Here is a 21,167-nt window from a genome sequence, read left to right as displayed (position 1 = left end):
GGTTACATTACATAAAATTTTACGATAAAATTTTGTCACTTTCAGGCTAAACATCCCAAAATTATTGGACAAAACATAGAACATTACAACTAAATGGCTCTAATGATTCAAGTTCTGGCACTCAATCATTCTGAATGGTCTATACGCTGTAAGCCTGTATTAAGGATGAAAAACGAATCAGTGCAGAACAAAGTAATATTCTTGACTGAAATAAACACTATTGCTTTAGGATTTCTGCACGAATTATTTGAGAAATATTCTCATTAATGATATAATAAGTATCGAATGATGGTTTTGCACTTTCTTCTTTTCTGGAACTGTCCATTTAGTGGAAGGAGCCTCTAAACAAAAATATAATCTTTGGGGAAAGTGTCATCCTAGATTAGCCTGTGCTGACTAAAGAATCTAATAGGGACAATTCCTTGCACACATGCATTAAGCCCCGTTTTCCCAGAATCACGCTCAAATCCTTTTTTCTTGCTTTTATATGTTTCCTCCAGATACCCTGAAGTCGTTATTTAAATAATTACAAACAACTTTACTTCTTAGATACGTATTTTGACGTGTTTTTAGTCGCTTAGAAAGTTAAATTTAATTAAAGACCTTTCTTCCTAGATTCAAATGTTGAAGGCTTCATAATTTTCCAAGATACTGATTAGCAGCAAACAGCATAAAACCTGAACAGACTGCGATTTCTTTGCAGGCTGTTCTGGTTTTATGCTGTTTGCACAACCTTTTACACTTTGTTTCAGAGGTAAATGGTTAAAGGCATAAAGGGCTTAGAGGTCATATGGGATATATAAAGAAAACCACATTTAATTTTAACTTTTATCGGTGTGTGTTTACTAATAAAGATATATGCAGCATAGACACATTACAGGATGTCAAAATAAACAAATGCTTTAGATAAAATATGACAAAATTGAACACAAATATATATATATATATATATATATATATATATATATATATATGAATTTTCAACATAAATCAATTGAGGTGGATCAACATTATATTATGATTGAAAATAAAAGCCCTCAGTTGAAGAGTAGTCAGCTTTCAGTGACCATTGATTTATTAATACTAAACAATGCCTTCAGGGTCGAACAGGTAATTGTTTAAGAGTGGTATAAAAATTGTTTGACTATTTGTTTGTAATAATAGGTATCATCTAAATGCATATACACAACATTATACAATGTGGTCAATGAAAAAATATATTCAGATAGCGCTAACCAAAAATTCATAGTCAGGATTAATCCAAACTTATTTTTGCAGGCTAACAAAAAGAAGATAAAATATCAAATTAAATTTAAATTAAGTTTCCATATAAACACGATGTCATGGCAAATATGAAAATGTGATAACAAAGTTTGCAGGGACAAATAAAAAATGTTTATAAATACATGTACACCAAAAATGTTCATGAAAGTTACATTGAGGTAATGCATGCTAAGCCTATGTAAAAATTGTGGTAAAGAAATCTATGCATAAGTTATAAATCATAATTAATTAATGTATTGCCAGTATATCTACATTCTTAACCAACAAAGCACATTTTCACAGACTGGATAGTGGTACTACAGAATGTGCTTGTAAGATTTATAACCGCCACAATAATAATACCCCTAATTATTGAAGATTTTTTGTTGTTGTTCCAATTAAATTATTTGGATTCATAAAATCTGGGGGTTTCCCTTGATCTTAAACGTGCGGATTTTTGTGTAATGTCTTATATAAGTCTTTGGATTTATATGTTAGACATCTAATTTTGTGATTGACAGAACCCAAGAATATATAAGTTTGACACAAAGTAATCCATTGAAAATCTCAAGATACCACTAAAATGTTTACTGCAACTGTTATCTTCTCCAATTACACACTATTCTGACTAGAGAATATTTATTCGTACAAATGTTTTTCTTCCATTTCAATAGATTATCAATATTAAATCATTTAATTTTAATACCATGATAAACTGCCTAAAAGTTCTTGTATAAATAAATTAAATCTTGTATAAGGTTGTACTGTTTTCAGTTGAATTATGCAATATTTTAATAAAATTAAGTGACAATTTCAATCACAAACTGAGTCAGCAGTTTTATGAAAAGAAAGCAGTTTAATACTGACCAATTGAGAAATTAAACAAAGACATAATTTATACAAAGACATAATTATATTATATAAAGTTATTATAAACATTGAGTATGAAACATAGATTTAATATGACGGAACTCTATACAAATCTCACTATATATAAATCTGTAAATATTCAACATACAGACACGAACTCTATTGTTTTAACATCCTGTTGCATCATATTGCACTCTTGAGCACATGAATGACAACACTATTGGAATAGAACATTTGTGAGGTCCATTTATAACAAAACATTCCTCCTTACAATGTACATCCATAGCAATATCAATAACATGACAGCATGCAGTATCTATGCACACAACAAAAAGGTTGAAAGCAAGCTATGTTCTGATATTTCGTGATTTTTTTCAGGTACTCAAAAGTCTTTGATTAGATAGTTTTAAATATTCCGCTAAATAAATGATAATACGACTATTAAAGTACAAACTTTCTAGTTCCTGTAGTCAAATATCTTTCTTCAAACATTATTTAGCAGTACCATTGAATTTTAAGCTCAACAAATTTATCATCAATAAGTTACTAAAATAAACAAATATTTATCATGTAACCAATACATGTATTAAATTATCAATAGGTTTATGGTAAGGAATTATACTTCAAAATTTGCATCATAACTTCAATAACTTGCACAGTACTCATATAGAACTGTCAATGTCAGGCCTGAATTACCCCAACCCCCTCCCCAAACATCTTTGTCAGAGGGCATTAGCAATTCAGTTTCGAGAACAGGTACATTTCAGGGGCAATAAATATGAAATTATGAAAGCAGAAGTCATGGTTCTTATTCATTACAGTAACCTTTATTGAGATCGACCTGCATATTAAGTTAGAAGTCGACACCTATAATTTTAAAGAAATGCTCCATTCCAAATTTAACTATATTAAATAATAAAGAGAAATAAAAAAAAGCAAGAGTTATGGCTCTTGTGGACTTCCCATCCCCTCAATGATATAAACTAACCTACCTTCAATTTGATACCTCTTTTACTTTTACAAATATGATTCAGACAAATTTTCAGAAAACATACAAACAAATGGCAATAACTCTAAAAGTAATGAAGCAAAAGTATTTTCTCTTGTGCATTGCACATCCCCTCAATTATATTAACCTACCTAATAAATATAAAGTTGAAACCTGTTTAATTTTACCAAATGCTGTGGACAAAATTACAAAACAGAAATATCCAAAGGGCAATAACTCTAACAATATTAGAGCAAGAGTTATGCTTTGTGTGCTCTTCTAATTAAGATTCATCTACTTATTAAGTTCAAAGTTTGTACAGATATGCTTCAGAATAAATTGAATATTAAAATACTGAAGGTCAAAAGTTTAAAGAATGTCTAAGGTGAAATATAATTCATAACCATTGTAAACAAACTGCACATGAACTACTTTACATGAATAGGAAAAATGCCTGCAAGTTTTGATGTTGTATGTCTAAAGGTGTTGGAGAATGCCTCAGCACAAGTATCTGTCTACAGACAGTCACATATGGACAGACGTTGATGCAATTTCAGTATACCACTTACACCATGTACTGCATTATAAAAAAATACTGACTCCATGTCTTTAAAGATAAAATAATCATATTTATCCCCCAAAAAAAAGGTATATTGTTTGAATTTGAAATTGGATGGACGATGGCATAGTCATGGTAACGAGTATTTGATGATCGAGTCAATAAGACTGAGAACTATCAAGACCAATGTCACCATCACAATAGGAGCCTTGTTCTGGGAAAACTGGGCTTAATGCATGTGCATAGTGTCCTCCCAGATAAGCCTGTGCGGTTGGCAACGGCTAATCAGGGATGAAACTTTCTGCCTCCACTGGATTTGTGCTTAGAACTTCAATAGAAAGGTAAAGTGTCGTCCCTGATTAACCAAAGCAAACTGCACAGGCTAATCTGGGTGGACTCATTTTGCATGTGCATTAAGCCCAGTTTTCCCAGAATGAGGCTAATACGTACATTTTAAACTATTACATACACAGCACATTTACAATTACATACAACTTATGCTCCTGAGAGCAACACATTATATTCTAATATACAAACAGACTAAACAATTTATTCTATATATTTAAGGATGAATGATCGTTTCCTCTTAATGGTACTTTAATTACTTTGCAACTAAAAAAACAAAGCATGAATCACTTGTCGCGTTAAAGTTATACTGATTTTTTTTTAGCACATGAATGACAACAAAAACTTAAAGTTAAGCTCTTTCTTAAAATTGCTGTAACTTAAGCCTCACATTTCTATTTTTACCTATATGTTATGTTGATGTACTTGTCTTAACTGTACTAAAATTCCAAGCACTTTTGTTCATTACAATATGCAAAAACAAAATATTACTGAGTACATGTAAAGCATTGTCAGAATATTGTACATGTCAGCAAGATGCCAAAACTACAAGATTTTAACTTCTGATAACCAGACATATCCATTTTGAGTTTCTAAATTTTTGTTTTACAGTTTCACTTTAAAAAAATGAAATATATTCTTGATTATTCTATTAAATATTTAGATCATGGTTAAATGTTTTTGTATTTTACACACACATCCTGTTTCATCGAATTCCAAACTATGTTAAAATAATATATGATATTTAAAAAACTTCACAGAGACCCTCACTTTTTATTTAATATTTGAGACTGATGAAGACTTGACAATCAGCATACAGAGAATTAAAACCATTCTGGACTATATTGAAAAACAAAGCAAGAAACAATCATACCGTACATCCTTATATGATTATATGTATTCATTTAAATATTTTTTTTTAAATATCTGGCACCTAACTTGTAAAAACACAATGGCACAATATGTATTGCTATACAAACAAAAATAAATTGTTAAGCTTAGAAAAGTATTATTCTACTTATCAAAATGAAACCTTATTTGTAATTTACTGTAACAAAACTATATGACAAAAACAGGAATGATGTAAACATGTGAACAATCAATTCAGTTTAATTAAAATATTACACAATGAAGCAGACATTAACAAATAATCAAGAAACATACAAATATATATACACATACATTTTCTTTATACAAATGCAATACTCAAAATAGATTTAATATAATTCTATTGTTAACATAAATGCATAAAACTGAATAATGCTTATTAAATATTTTTCAATATGCCGTAGTCGCTGCATCGTCAGCATGTCATGTGTTAAGAACACTCTTCGTAGATTTCTGTAAATATATTAATGAAAGTGTCATGTATTTATTTATTTTACCGAGAAAGGATATATCTATTAAAAAAAAAAACACTACAGATAAACGGCTAATTAAAATAAAAATGGAAAAGTTGTATTTGATAACTACTTTTTTATTTCTATAACTTAAAAAAATTAAGACGCCTATTTTTGTATTAGTCTAGACCCGTCTATCTAAGTTTGTATCAAAAGCATGTATAGACCAATTGAGGACCATTGAAGCTTTCAAATATCCCTGTAAAGACAAATGACATATTCCTTGAATTTCATTTTTCGTCAGATCACAATTAACCATATCCTTCCAAATGGCTTTTTATAGTCTTAAATGTTGCATAATTTGGATCGCAGACTTATCCTTGTGGTATTGAATCTCATTTGACAGAGACCTAGTAAAAGATATTTGCAGTTGTTATTAATTTTCACACAAAAATAGTGACTCCACAGTTTAATGTTATAGATCAATTTCAAGATGGATATCCATAAGAAGTAGTGAAATAGGGATTAATGAATTCTTAAGCCTATTTTACCATCTGCAGACTTATAAAATCCTAATTAAGTCTATCTCACTGTCTGCAAACTTAAAGTCTTAAGTTTATTTTACCATCTGTAGTTTTATAAAGCCTTAAGTCTATCTTACTGCTGTCTGCAGACTTATAAAGTCTTAAGTCTATCTTACTGTCTGCAGACTTACAAATCTTAAGTCTATCTTACTGTCTGCAGACTTATAAAGTCTTAAGTCTATCTTACTGTCTGCAGACTTACAAATCTTGATTGATTGATTGATTGATTTTATTTGGTAAACATATGAACATTACATAGTTACTACATAATGCAGGCAATATAAAATATATTATCACAGCAATATACATAGCAAACCATGGAATGCACACACAATTCCAAGGATAACACAAAAAAGAGAAAAATGATTTTCACTTATTTCCATTGTGGTCCTTGATATTGGTGGCAGTAACCATGAAACAGTCATGTATTAGATATTTAATAATTTATATGTATCACAATGTGTACTGTTTAATAAAGTATATTACTGATTAAGAATGAACACATATAATCACATGTTCATTATTATCACAGAAGTTGCATAAGAAAGTTACACACTGCATATGTAGTTAATAAACACACTTTGTAGCATACTATAAGTTTAAGAATAATTATGAGATCCTTGCATCTTATTGATCATAAGACTTAAAAATGTATCACAGTATTTTAACAGAACATAAAAAACCAGATGTGTTTGTGAAACACAATGTCCCCCTATATGATGTTTGACATTGTAGGATGACCTTGACCTTGTGAAGGATGACCTTGACCTTGACCTTTCACCTCTCAAAATGTGCAGCTCCATGAGATACACATGCATGCCAAATATCAAGTTGCTATCTTCAATATTGCAAAAGTATTCATAAAATAAGCGATTTGGGCCATATATATTTGACCTCTGACCTTGAAGGATGACCTTGACCTTGACCTTTCACCACTCAAAATGTGCAGCTCCATGAGATGCACATGCATGCCCAATATCAAGTTGCTATCTTCAATATTGCAAAAGTATTTATAAAATGAGCGATTTTGGCCACATATAATTGACCTCTGACCTTGAAGGATGACCTTGACCTTTCACCACTCAAAATGTGCAGCTCCATGAGATACACATGCATGCCAAATATCAAGTTGCTATCTTCAATATTGCAAAAGTATTCATAAAATGAGCGATTTTGGCCACATATATTTGACCTCTGACCTTGAAGGATGACCTTGACCTTGACCTTTCACCACTCAAAATGTGCAGCTTCATGAGATACACATGCATGCCAAATATGAAGTTGCTATCTTCAATATAGCAAAAGTTATTGCAAAATGTTAAAGTTGGCGCAAACAGACCAACAGACCAACAGACAGACCAACAGACAGACAGACAGGGCAAAAACAATATGTCCCCCACTACTATAGTGGGGGACATAATTATACTATTAAAAGCTATAAAGACTCTAAAAACTGTTTCTTGATGGCACCCTTGAAATTGTTAGGTTTAGGTACATCCCTGATGTTTTGAGGAAGATTGTTCCATAAACAGATACCATTATATGTAAATGTTTTAGAACCAAAACTTCCTACTCTTGGTTGGGAAAAACGACCAGAGTCTTCAAATGTAAAATTTTCAGCAAAATGATCAGATTCTGGCTGAGCTACCATATTAGACCTAGTGCATCGATTATGTACACCAGACACTGGCTTAAAATTCTCACCCATATACTCAGGTGCAAGGCCATTTTTAATCTTATGTACATGACAAATTATTATCTGTTCTACTCGTTTTGAAACAGGCAGCCAACCTAAATGTGAAAACTGTTCTTGACCAACATGTGATCTGTTATCCGTATTCAGAACAAACCTAATCATCTTGTTTTGTGTAGTTTGAAGCCTATTTTTAAGTGACTGAATAAGACCAGGGTACCAAAAAGAGCAGGCATAGTCAAAGTGGCACTGTATAAGAGACATGACAAGGAGTTTTCTGGTGTGCAATGTTAAGAACTTACTATTTCTTTATAGGAACTTTAATCTTGAGTTTGCCTTTGTAATAATTGACCTAGAAATGGTTTTACCAGACAGGAACTGGTCCAATATAGCACCTAGGTACTTAACAGAACTTGATGGAGTAATTGACACATCATTGCAAGAGACATTTAACTGAGGATTTGACCTTAGTTTGGGCTTTGAACCAAACAATATACACTGCAACTCCAATATATCACGGTCCGTTATATCGCGTTGTCCAATATATCGCGAATCGGCTATGGCTCCCAAAAATCTGACGAGCATAATCCTTAAATAAAATGTTTTTATCTGAGAATTTGATGCATTAAAATCCGTTTCAAGCAAGTATTTTTCCCTTTTTTTCACCAACTTTAATCCAACAGTCATAATCCAGTTTTGACCAGATTGTTTGCTAACATTGTACATCACATTAACACCTGTGATCTGCGATAAACAAAAGACCCATTTGTCAAACATGACAGGTCATTTCAGGTGTTACAAATCTCTATTGAATTTGCTTTGAACTGCCGAAACGCACCAGTGCACACATGAAGGTGTACACAATTATAACAGTAAATGTCACAAGTCAATACTGACCTATCTCAACAATCTGTGTGCGTTAGATACAGTATACAATATAGATCAGTTAGTCACAATGCTCTACTATAAAACCCCATGCTGTGCATGCTTTTCATGAGAAATGAATGACGTCATTTTGTACATGGGTCTAATTTGTGCATGCTTTCTTGAACAATAAAACTCGGCAATGTTTTTCGGATTAAAAATTTAATTATACGCATTTGAAAATACTCACATGGAATAATGTTTTGTGTTATACCACTTAATGACATATGGATATAACACAAACTTGAATAAGGTTGGTAAATAGCGTGTTTTGAGATTGCATAATGATGCTAATGTATACATATACATGCATACATAAACTGACAATTTATATCGCGCGCCGGATATATCACGGTCGCGACCTTTGGACCCCTTCAACCGCGATATATTGGAGTTGCAGTGTAGATTCTGTTTTACCAAGATGTAGGGAAAGTTTATTGTCCACTAACCACTCACTTATAAGTTCGAGATTGCTAGAAAGAATGGATTCAATTTCTGAAATGTGTTTACCAGCTACCAAGATGCCAGTATCATCAGCATAAAGTAAAATTTTATTTCTTACCACAGCGGCCATATCATTCACATAAATTAAAAATAAAAGGGGACTTAAAATGGAGCCCTGAGGAACACCACATGAGATGGAGGCCTCGGAGGACATAGTACCCGATACGTCAAAAACCTGAAGGCGATCGGAAAGACAGGAGGTAAACCACCTGACTGCGTCACTATGGAGACCAATAGCCTCAAGTTTCATGATTAAAATACTATGATTGACGGTATCGAAGGCCTTCTGTAGGTCTAACAATATCATACCAACCATCTTACCTTCATCCATCTTAAAACGAATGTAATCAGATAAATGGGTAAGGCAGGTGTCTGTAGAGTAGCCACGCCTAAATCCTGATTGATAGCTATACAGAAGCTTTTTGTCATTCAAGCAACCTTCAACTTGGTCATAAATTACTCTTTCAAGGATCTTTGAGATGATACTTAAGATCGAAACCGGTCTGTAGTTTTCAACCTCAGTCTTAACACTTTTCTTATAGAGGGGAATAACTCTCGCTGACTTGAGGTCATCAGGAACAGAACCCTGTATGATTGACAAGTTAACAATATGAGCAAGGGGACAAGATATGAAAGAAGCACTATCCCTAACAAATCTTAAGTCTATCTTACTGTCTGCAGACTTATAAAGTCTTAAGTCTATCTTACTGTCAGCAGACTAATAAAGTCTTAAGTCTATCTTACCGTCCTGCTCCAATGGTTCATCTCCTTCTTTTGCCTCCACGTCTTCATAAGTCTCTTGAGGTCCATCTCTGGAGAAAGCCAATAATAAATTGGTAACCATAGCAGCCTTAGCTACTGATAAGCACTGTTAAGCATTTAAATATGTGGAATACAATGCTGAATTTGCTTAAAGCGTACTTGTTGACCCAAGCTGGGCCATGACAACACTTTCTGCCTAAACGGGAGTTTTGCCAAGATGAGACTTCCATTAAACAAAAAGTATAATAAAAGCGGATAATGTCGTCCCTGATAAGCCTGTGCAGAGTGCACAGGCTAACCAGGGAGGACATTTAACCCCTTTTCTGAGAATGCAACTCCTGTAACTATTGACAACAAAATGATAGCCAACATGTGGTTCACTTGATTACTTACGCTAGAGCAGTGCTGGAGGACCCAGATTTCATGTACTGCAACACAATAAAACAATCAATTACTGGAAAAAATAAATAAAGTTGTTATTTTGTTTAACAATATTTAACAAAAATGTTGAGACTAAAAAAGAGTGTTGATCTTTAGTAAATACCGTTATTACTCTATGTTTTTGGACACTCTAAGTTTTCGGACTACCCTTTTTTTAGTGACTCTTAATTTTCGGACACACGAATTTTCGTCCATAATTAATGTCTCTTAGTTTTCGGACAGTATATTTTACAGCGCTATTTTACCAAATTTCGGTCCTGTTTTCGATATCTAATGACACTTTGATCATGGGGTTTTACAACCAGATTAACATCATAAAACATGGCAGGTCCTTGTCTGACGGCAACGTTAAGTGTCCGAAAACATAGAGTAATAACGGTAATTGAATAAGTTTTTAATATGTTACAGACAGCATACTTTTAAAATAATTACATTTATACTTATAAAAAATAAGCTGAATTGGTTACGCAGTATTGAAACTATTTCATCAGTACAAACAGTACAAACATAAATTCTGCCTAGCAGTCAGGAGGTCCTGGCATGGAGCGTTCTCAAGGTCATCCCATTGACACAAAGTAATGGTTCTACCCAGAAAAGTGACACGAGTTTCTACATAAGCATTAGGCTATAAAAAGGTAATAACTTGATAAAATATATTGTGCATAATGTATTGTTAATATAAATGGCACAAATTATGGGATAAAAATTATTTTTAAAACATTAAGATGAATTGCAAATTGAATTAGGGTGTGAACATTTTAAACAGTTTTTTTCTGATAAGTGTAAGTATAAAAGATGCTGTGCCATTACCAACAAAAAATAAAAATATGCTGATGTTAGTAAAAATAACACAAGTAAAATGAATGATCTTTAAGCATTTTCAAGTAAAACTATTCAAGATGTAAATCAGTTCCCACAAACTCTTGCAGATTCCCAAAATGGATATGTTATTTGAACTTATTTCACGTCCTTATTGATATCAGGAAGTTCTCAAATGCTTAAGTGTTTGAAGTACATACACCTAGTTGACAAAATTGTTAATTTGCCTGTTGGACATATTTCAACTTCCACTTTTTTATGTAACATCTTTTTGGGCATGTTTCTATCTAGCAGTATGCTCCAATATGTATGTGATATATTAAATTGGTATGAGATGTGCTCTGACAAAAGGGGGTTTAATGCATGTGCATAAAGTGTTGTTCCAGATTAGCCTGTGAATTCTGCACTGGCTTATCAGGTACAATACTTTGGGCTTTCATTATATTCACCCTTTCCCACTCAGAAGTGAAGTCAAAATGTCTATGTGCAAACAGCATAAAACCAGAACAGCCTGCAAGTAACTCGCAGTCTGTTGAAGTTATATGCTGTTTGCTGCCCATCAGTATCTAAGGTTTGGAAATTAAACCTTTAAAACTTGAACCTAGTAAGAAAGGTCTTTGATAACATTCAACTCTCTAAGGGACTAAAATCATGTCAAAATACGTATCTAAGTGATAAAGGGTTAAAGGCAGACACTTCTTGACGAAAATCCAATTTAGTACTGAATAGCCGGTGCCCAGGTTGCATTCAACCCAGTTATCTCAGAGTGTGACTAATGATATAATTAAGCATATATGTAAGATATGTTGGAGATGTGATAGATTACTTTGGGCTGGTTGAGTTGCGGGAAGAAAGAAAGTCTACTATGAATGCTAAATGCATCTAACTTATTTATCTAATGATCAATACATATTCTCATAAGTATTTCATGAATATATTTTATAGTGTCGGAAAACAAAGCAGGAGATTAGGACAGCATTAGGTAAGGTAAAAAATACATGTAGAATTTTACCATTCGTTACGCAATACCAAAGAGAATATGTAAAGTTTAACTGAGTTGATTGAATTAGTGCCTTCTTAATTTTGAATATACTAATTAGTCAAGTGTCAGCATAGAAAAAGCAAAGATTAATTTGCAAAAAAAGAAAAGAAAAACGCTGTGCCTTTCCACTTGTAAGCCAAGATTAAAATTTGTTTGACAACCTATGTTATATTTTCTAAAAGAAAGAAAAGAACAGTTTATGGCAATGTAGCGCTTACATATTTAGAGGTCTTGTTATTTGTGTTCTTAAAAAGTACTTATAAAAAAATACAAATGTTGTTTCTAATTGTCAATTTTAATAACAAGTTAATGGTTTAAATAAGTGCACTAAATGTACACATATTTTAAAATTAAATATCAAATCTTTTGAATAAACAATGTTTCCACATTGGACCAATGTCATTAAAATTGAATCCTCTCCTTTTTACATTGAATTAGATGGCATAGATTCATTTCACCGAATTTTGAAGGCCTTTGCAAACAGTTTGGATCCAGATGAGACGCCACAGAACGTGGCGTCTCATCAGGATCCAAACTGTTTGCTATCCTGATAGTATGCTTTGAAAAAAATCGCAGAAAATGTTAATTTTAGAAATTCAGCAGACGACACATTTCCCAGCATGCAAAGGGTTAACTGTACAACAAAATGACAAATGAAACAAAAACAAAACCTCTGAATTAAGAAGACTATGCAACATTATACAAACATGCATCTGCCTCAGCATTGTATTGGTAACATTTATTATGGAAATGACCCCCCCCCCCAGTTTCAGGAAGTCTGGTTGCCAGAATTATTCACTAATTGGACACTCATGGTTGTCTCATAATGGTACTTTATTATACCTAACTTGGTCATTTCAAGCTATAGACATGGTCAACACAGTTATTGAAAGAGTTAAGATTTCCAAATACTCATGCTCATAACTCCTCCTTTTTTTACTTACAAACCTCTTAATATATGTTCAAACATATACGTTTTCTATGGACATAAACTTGATAATGCAAAAAAGGATAAGTTAAGCAAATTCAGCTAACAATTCATCTAATTGGCTTGAACATTCCAGAAATGAACTTACTGTCCAATTGCTTCATTTTCACAATATTGAAGTTTACCATACCAAGAAATGAACTTAATTGTCAAATCCGATTTGCTTCATTTTAACACACACCAACAAATTAAGTTCTTGTCCAATCAGATTTGATTCATTTTAACAAAATGTGAATTTTATACACACCAAGAACTTACTGCCCAATTAGATTGCTCTATTTCAACAAAATTTAAAGTTAATACATTGGTAACATATTTATGCATAAATATTTGGTTATTGCTTGGTGGGGTTTTTTATAATAAAGATTCCTCACCTTTACAGATGGAAAATTACAATGTGAAATAAGATATTTCAATGTGCCATTGCTTTTTTTGTAGTGGATTTTTAATTGTTATGTGTGCTAAAAATTAAAAGAGTGTTTTGTGTACTATAATAATTCAAATGACATGAAGGCATGCTATAAATAATTATTATTATGGTAATCAATTAGAAATTACTACAATTATGGTAATCAATAAATTTCACAATAACTTAACAGCTTTATTATATAACATAATCTCATTAATGCATAATACAATAATAATATATAATTACAATATAATATTTAATTTTACTTTTGCAGGAAAAAAAATAAGTAAGTGTATGACATGAAATCTTCAAATATTATATACTGAAAGTTATAAAGCAAATACAAAAATATAATTAACACCCATATTTCATGTCTTTTGACACAATGTGATTAGAAAAAAAAAAAAAAAAAAGAAAATAAAAATCACTGTATGTTCTATGAAAGCTCTCTGCAAAACATCAATAGGGGTCATCTGTGAGTCACGATCAATGTACCTATGAAGTGTCATGATCAAAAGCATTCTTGAGTTATCATCCGAAAATCATTTTACTATTTCGGGTCACCGTGACCTTGACCTTTGACCTTGTGACCTCAAAATCAATAGGGGTCATCTGCGAGTCATGATCAATCTACCTGTGAAGTTTCATGATCCTAGGCATTTGCGTTCTTGAGTTATCATCCGAAAACCATTTTACTATTTCGGGTCAACGTGACCTTGACCTTTGACCTAGTGACCTCAAAATCATTAGGGGTCACCTGCGAGTCATGATCAATCTACCCATGAAGTTTCATGATCCTAGGCGTATGCGTTTTTGAGTTATCATCCGGAAACCATTTTACTATTTCGGGTCACCGTGACCTTTGACATAGTGACCTCAAAATCAATAGGGGTCATCTGCAAGTCATGATCAATGTACCTATGAAGTTTCATGATCCTAGGCCCAAGCGTTCTTGAGTTATCGTCTGACAACCACCTGGTGGACGGACCGACCGACATGAGCAAAGCAATATACCCCCTCTTCTTCGAAGGGGGGCATAAAAACACTTGTGAACTTAAATTATTTGAATTTATAAACATGTAGGTAATGAAGTGCTTGAAATGTGCTTACCAACCTGGGTCAGGTCAAATGCAAATGGGTTTTGGAAGATGAGTAAATAAGGGTGACGAGGTTGCCATAGCAACTTACAGAAACCATGGACATAATCTGAGAGAATCTTGTGTAGACCTTAAAATGATCAAGTTATAATACATTTAAACTTAAATGAACACAAAGAAATATGCCTGATGCTTAAGCTGTTAAAGATTTAATTGCTAATCAATACATGTAGCTCTTATTTGGCCTACAAACACAAAAAGAGGTGTGTTTGTCAAAAACGCAATGCCCCCTTGATTTGTTTTTTACCTTTGACCTTGAAGGATGATCTTGACCTTGACCTTTCACCACTCAAAATGTGCAGCTCCATGAGATACACATGCATGCCAAATATCAAGATGCTATGTTCAATATTGCAAAAGTTATGAAGAAGGTTAAAGTTTTGGTTAAAGTTTTGGGACACACACACGGACACATACAATGACAGACAGGCCAAAAACAGTATACTCCCGATCTTTCGATCCGGGGGCATAAAAGGTGGTGTTCTACAATTTGAAAAATACTGATATGACCTTCTTAAAAATCAAAACACGCTATAGAATATTAAATTCAAACAAAAATTGTGCCATACAACTAGGATAGATAGAATCCGTAATTTAACACTGCAAAGATGTATTATTCAAAGAACAATCCATGAACATTCAAAGGAGCAGAATGTCCTGACATTAAGTGCACATGTCCTACCTAAATTGAAAGTAAATATAAACTGTCATAAAGTCACATCATTAGTTCCTAAGAGCTTACTTATACATGACAAATCTTTCAGAAAATGACATCTTTATTATTAAATGGCGAATAACTAATTGTTGAAAAATTATTGGACTGGAAGAAACTGACAACGATTCACATGTCGACCCCATAGAGATACTGCATATCAAGTTTCATGAAGTTTGGATCATAAAGAATCTGAGATCTAATGTGATAATGAAAACAGAAATTTTCTTGGACAAACAGCAATAACAGATTGAAAGATCCTTGGACAGGCACACCCCAACAAGGGTGCCAATGAGTACCCAGTAGGTATGCTTCACATCAAGCTTTATCAAAATGGATCATTTGTGTCCAAGATCTAGCAAAATCAAAAGATTGATGGACAGAGAGACTGATGGACGGACAGAAGGACAGACATTGAGTAACATTGGACAGAAACAATTATTTGCAAAATGTATTTCCAACCAACAAAAACTCAATTCAATCAAAATTATAATTCAGAATGATGAAAAGACAAATCAGGGGCATGTGATCCCACCTATAAGGGAGCATAAAAATGAAATAATGACACCCATTTAAGTCGCAAAGGGCCTAGATATTTTTACTGGCATTGACTGGCTACACATAAACTCATTTTTTTTTAAAGAACTAGAAGAATCATCTTCGTCTGAGTGACTAGAAATTGGTAATAAATATTGTTCTTCATTACGTAAATCACACAGCAAAATTACTTGCCTGCACAAATGTGTCGAGCATAAAGTGCATTTGGTGATTAACAAAATTCCACACAGAATGAGATGCAGTTTTCTTTAGACACAAAATTTGTTTTCTCACCTCAAGAACAAACTGGTAGCATGACAGTGCATGTGGCATTTCTCTGAATGTGCATGGTAGGAGTTCGTAACAATTGATTTTGCTCCAGTTTTATCAATCTTAGAATTTATTTGATGGTAGTTATTAAGTTTCAATATAAATGGGAATCAATTGTGTGAGTGTTGAAACAAAGGATGATTGCAAATTTTGCAACACTCACTATGTTTTTTTTAGTCTTTCACCCTTTTCCCACTGAGAAGCAAAGTGTAAATGGCTATGTGCAAACAGCATAAAACCTGAACAGAATTGATTTTGCTCCAGTTTTATCAATCTTAGAATTTATTTGATGGTAGTTATTAAGTTTCAATACAAATGGGAAACAATTGTGTGAGTGTTGAAACTAAGGATGATTGCTAATTTTGCAACACTCACTATGTTGTTTTTAGTCTTTCACCCTTTTCCCACTGAGAAGCAAAGTGAAAATGTGCAAACAGCAAATAACCTGAACAGACTGCGAGTTACTGCCCATCAGTATCAAAGGTTTGGAGATGAAGCCTTAAAAAATTAAATCTAGTAAGAAAGGTCTTAAATCAAATATATTTTTCTATAGGACTACAAATGCTTGAAAATATGTATCAAAGTGGTAAAAATGCGTTAAAATACGCATCTATGTGGTAAAGGGTTAAAAGAAACCTAGGCCAGTGTTGATGAAGGCTGTAAGAAGACAATTCGGATCCAGAAGACTAATTTGTACTTAAATCATGAGAGATAAGAAAAACATAAACCATATGCCCTTGGTTGCAATTTTGACCACAACAAATGACCTTGAACTTAACACTAGGCACTTGGTGCTTGTGCGGGTTTTGACAAACAAGTGCCATTATTTTGACCTCAAAATATTGCCCTTACCTCAAAAGCTAGCCTTGTATTTTGTGCACATGACATTGTCCAATATTGGGTAAAATTTGAGCCAAGTTGTTTTGAAATTCTTCAATGCATAAAGAAGTTAAGGTAGTAGACAATTTACTAGACCAAACAATAGGCAGACCAACTGATCGACCAATCTGCAAACAGACCCAGTGGAAATAGTATATTATATCGGCCTTAATAAAAAATTGCATGTATACTCCTAAATATAAAAGAGATCATGCATAAGGCATAACATGTCCGAATGCAAGTTATACGCATAGTAGCATGAAAGGTGTGATGTATCACAGTTTTTATAATAAGCCATTCTAAGGTACATATGCTTGCAAAAAGTAAAGTACAAACATTAGAGCACAGAAGTTATTATTTATTACTTCTACAAACAAAAACTCAACTTAATGATGGAGTATTCTGTGATTGTGTATGCTTTACGGACAGTGGACAATGATAAATTTTATCTCAAAGATTAAAAAAAAACGTCCCTGAATGTACAAGAAACCGTCGGAGACGGGTGATGTTCCCCAAAGTTTTTTTTGTCACAATATTGCACTATATATTCAGATAAAAGGAAACGTCTTGAGGGCACAGTAGTTGGGGGGACAATATTTTTTTATAGAAAATCTCAAAGGGCCATAACTCTGTGAAAAATCATCCGACCAGAACCCGCTGATAATATGCACATCTCCTCTTGGTAGTGAAGCTTCCCATGAAGTTTCATTGAATTCCGGTCATTTATTGCTGAGAAATAGCCCAGACAAGAATTGCACAATATGTACAGTTAATGGAAAAATACAAAGGGCCATAACTCTGTGAAAAATCATCCTACCAGAACCAGCTGATAATATGCACATCTCCTCTTGGTAGTGAAGCTTTTCCATAAAGTTTCATTGAATCTCGGCCATTAATTGCTGAGAAATAGCCCGGACAAAAATTTTGCACGGACGGACAGACGAAGCGGCGACTATAAGCTCCCCCCCAAATTTTTTGGGGGAGCATAATAAATGTAAAATGATTGTGATGCTTTCTCTAAATAACTTAGGTTGGTCAATTATCCAGAAAACAACTTCTCATGAATGTTCTGTAAACAGGAAATGTAAATGTACAATTGTGAAAGAAATGATATTGTATATGTTCTTCACATATAAAATGTTTTTAATACATCACTTTAATAAGAAAATGATAAATTTTGTACCATTTTCTAACATAAAGTGGATTTTCCCAAATGAACTTGAAATTACTATGTTTTGATGTTTCTAAACATGTATGCTTTGCATATGTAATTGCATGTCATGTTACAATTGTTATTATAAAAAAAATCGTTTAAACTGACTTGTTAATTAGTTTTTTTTACAATATGTTTTTTTGGATAGCTTTAAATGTCTTTTTAACTTAAATGGAAAGAACTATCTATTAATGAATTTGTATACAAATTTTGCTTGTATTATGAACAAACTTTATTTGGTGGGGGAAAAATCCGTCTGTATACAGTCTTTTTTTCCAGAGATCAGGCATTGTATTTTCCTATGAAATTTGTACATTTTCCTTTCATCAAAATGTTTGCTTTTTGTTCCAAAGTGTAATTTAACAGGCCGAAAACATGAGCCTTGCGCTGTGAATACAGGGCTTAACTCATGTGCAAAAAGTCTCGCCCCAGATAGGCTTGTGAAGACTGCACAGGCTAAAGTCTCGCCCATGATAGGCTTGTGAAGACTGCACAGGCTAAAGTCTCGCCCCAGATAGGCTTGTGAAGACTGCACAGGCTAAAGTCTCGCCCCAGATAGGCTTGTGAAGACTGCACAGGCTAATCAGAGACGAAACTTTAAGCACATGCATTAAGCCCAATTTTCCCAGAACCAGGCTCACACTTTCCCCGAGGACTGCCGGGCAGACGATGCAGGTACAATGCAACAAAAGCCGCTTACATTGAGAATGCTATTCGTGTCTACCTCTATATTGCTCTCATCGCAGTATCCAACTGAAACAAAAACAACAAAATACAGCAACCAATAAATCGCATAGAAATGCATTTTTTAATTAAAAATGATAAATACTTATAAGTTCTGTAACAACGACTATAAAGTTAACACTTGAGTCCATCTCATTAGAATTTATATTTGTATGAAAAATAATGTTTATGTATTAACTTTCTTAAAGCTAAATATACTGCATTATCTTTTTTTGTATTTTATAAAATCAAGTACAAAAGTCATGCCTGTATGTGAATCAAATCTCAACAAAATTATCAAAAGTTAAAAATAATAACAACAAAACTAATGCAAGCCAGAAATTAAAACAAAATTTTAATCCATAACAGAAACAATAAGATGTATCATTTCAATTCCCAACAGGTAACGGGTACATGCATGTTTCACACACCAGTTAATGCTGAAACAGTGACAAAATTTGAGAAAATATAGTGTTATACTATAGCTAAGTGGACACCATCTTCCAAGACACCTAGAAAATAAACAAATAGTGACAAGAGGGTAGTGTATAATGTCTGTGATTATTCTCAAGCATTTCTTATTTTTCTAGAATACAGTCAAGCCTGCCCTAACGATCACCTCTGAATAGTGACCCCCTATCCATAACAACCACATCAACTTCCACCCAAAATATTTCACTGCGGTAATTACTGTAAGTTTTCGGACACTTTAAAATGATTTAAAAAAAATGCGTCCCTAAATTTAGATACGAAAAATATTAAAAAATTACAGGTGTCAAAAAATTAAGAAACAAAAATTAAGATGTCCAAAAATTTAAATTATATTGAAATAAAAGCATTACATCAATTTACAATTATTTTATTGTGATTTACTCTTCTTTTTCTGCTTAAAACTAGAGCTATGTCACAGACGTAACTAATACCCCCACATACCACATTGACACAGAATATTTTGCATGTTGTCTTAACAAAAAACAGCAGACACCATGCTCAATGTTTATAAAACACACTAAATGACCGCGTGACCTAGTTTTTGACCTGGCATGGCCCATGTTCAAACTTGACCTACACATCATCAAGATACAACTTCTGACCAAGTTTGGTGAAGATCGGATGAAAACTACTTGAATTAGAGAGCGGAAACCATGCTCAATGTTAAAAACCCACTAAGTGACCCCATGACCAAGTTTTTGACCCGGCATGACCCATATTCGAACCTAGCCTAGACATCATCTAGATACAACATCTGACCAAGTTTGGCATACATGCCATAATTTTTCAGACCAATTCCGGGACAATGAATTAAATTGTCCGGGACTTTTGCCGATTTTCCGGGACATGTATAAAATGTAGCGATATTAATAGACATATGCATTTTGGTACGTTTTTTTGTTTCGCATCGTTAATTGCAAAAGTTCGAAAACCTATCCGAAATACACTTGATCTTTTAACGTCAAATTAAACATTACTACTTCTGTTACTTGATACAAGCCACGTGTTTTCAGTGTAAGCGTTCTAAACATAGATGGTGACGTCACTGCGTTATTGTTATTGAGACCGGTGTGTAACGCGTAGTTGTTGATACGTCTTTATTCATTTATAACATTTATATAATACAAAATACAACACTACAGTACCGTTAGATCGTCAACTCAAATCAATTCACAATACATACAACCAATCACAATAAAACAAATACAACAAAACAGTACCGGTATACTTCTTTGTCGGTTAAACGTGCGAACATAAACTGCTTTTTTTTTTTTTACTCAGCGATGTTGGACTTCAGATGTGTGAATAACTATCCTTTGCCCTTACGCAGCGGGAAATAATGACGTAGTAGAGTAAAGTCCATTAACAACTACATTATACAATGCTGCCTTTTCGGTTTTACCGCGAACGTGAGACAATCGATATGATAACAGGACCCCTGTTAATTGATCAATTTTGACACGTAGCGTAGTCTGCACGTCTGCCTATTCGGGTAGGCATTGTCATGGAGACGCTGCAGATATACACAGATTCGAGGTGCAGTTAAGCATAAGATAAGGTACATGTATATATGGATTTTGTAAATTCCGGGAC

General features: G+C 33.3%; 1 protein-coding gene across 1 annotated transcript in view; it reads right to left on the bottom strand.

Annotated features, from left to right (window-relative positions):
• Positions 1-814: 814 nt before the first annotated feature.
• The window catches only part of LOC127861732 (uncharacterized), a 124,617-nt gene continuing 104,264 nt past the window's right edge, over positions 815-21,167 (bottom strand). Inside the window, exons 19-23 of the mRNA XM_052400416.1 lie at positions 19,060-19,112; positions 14,720-14,758; positions 10,226-10,260; positions 9,815-9,882; positions 815-5,366 (exon numbers count right to left, since the gene is read on the bottom strand). Coding sequence (XP_052256376.1) covers positions 5,344-5,366; positions 9,815-9,882; positions 10,226-10,260; positions 14,720-14,758; positions 19,060-19,112 — 218 coding nt within the window. The 3' untranslated portion in view covers positions 815-5,343. The remainder of the gene's footprint in view (positions 5,367-9,814; positions 9,883-10,225; positions 10,261-14,719; positions 14,759-19,059; positions 19,113-21,167) is intronic.

Source organism: Dreissena polymorpha, chromosome 16, assembly GCF_020536995.1.
Source record: "Dreissena polymorpha isolate Duluth1 chromosome 16, UMN_Dpol_1.0, whole genome shotgun sequence".
Taxonomy (NCBI): domain Eukaryota; kingdom Metazoa; phylum Mollusca; class Bivalvia; order Myida; family Dreissenidae; genus Dreissena; species Dreissena polymorpha.
The sequence above is the reverse complement of the archived record's forward strand: the minus strand, read 5'-3'. Positions and strand labels throughout refer to the sequence as shown.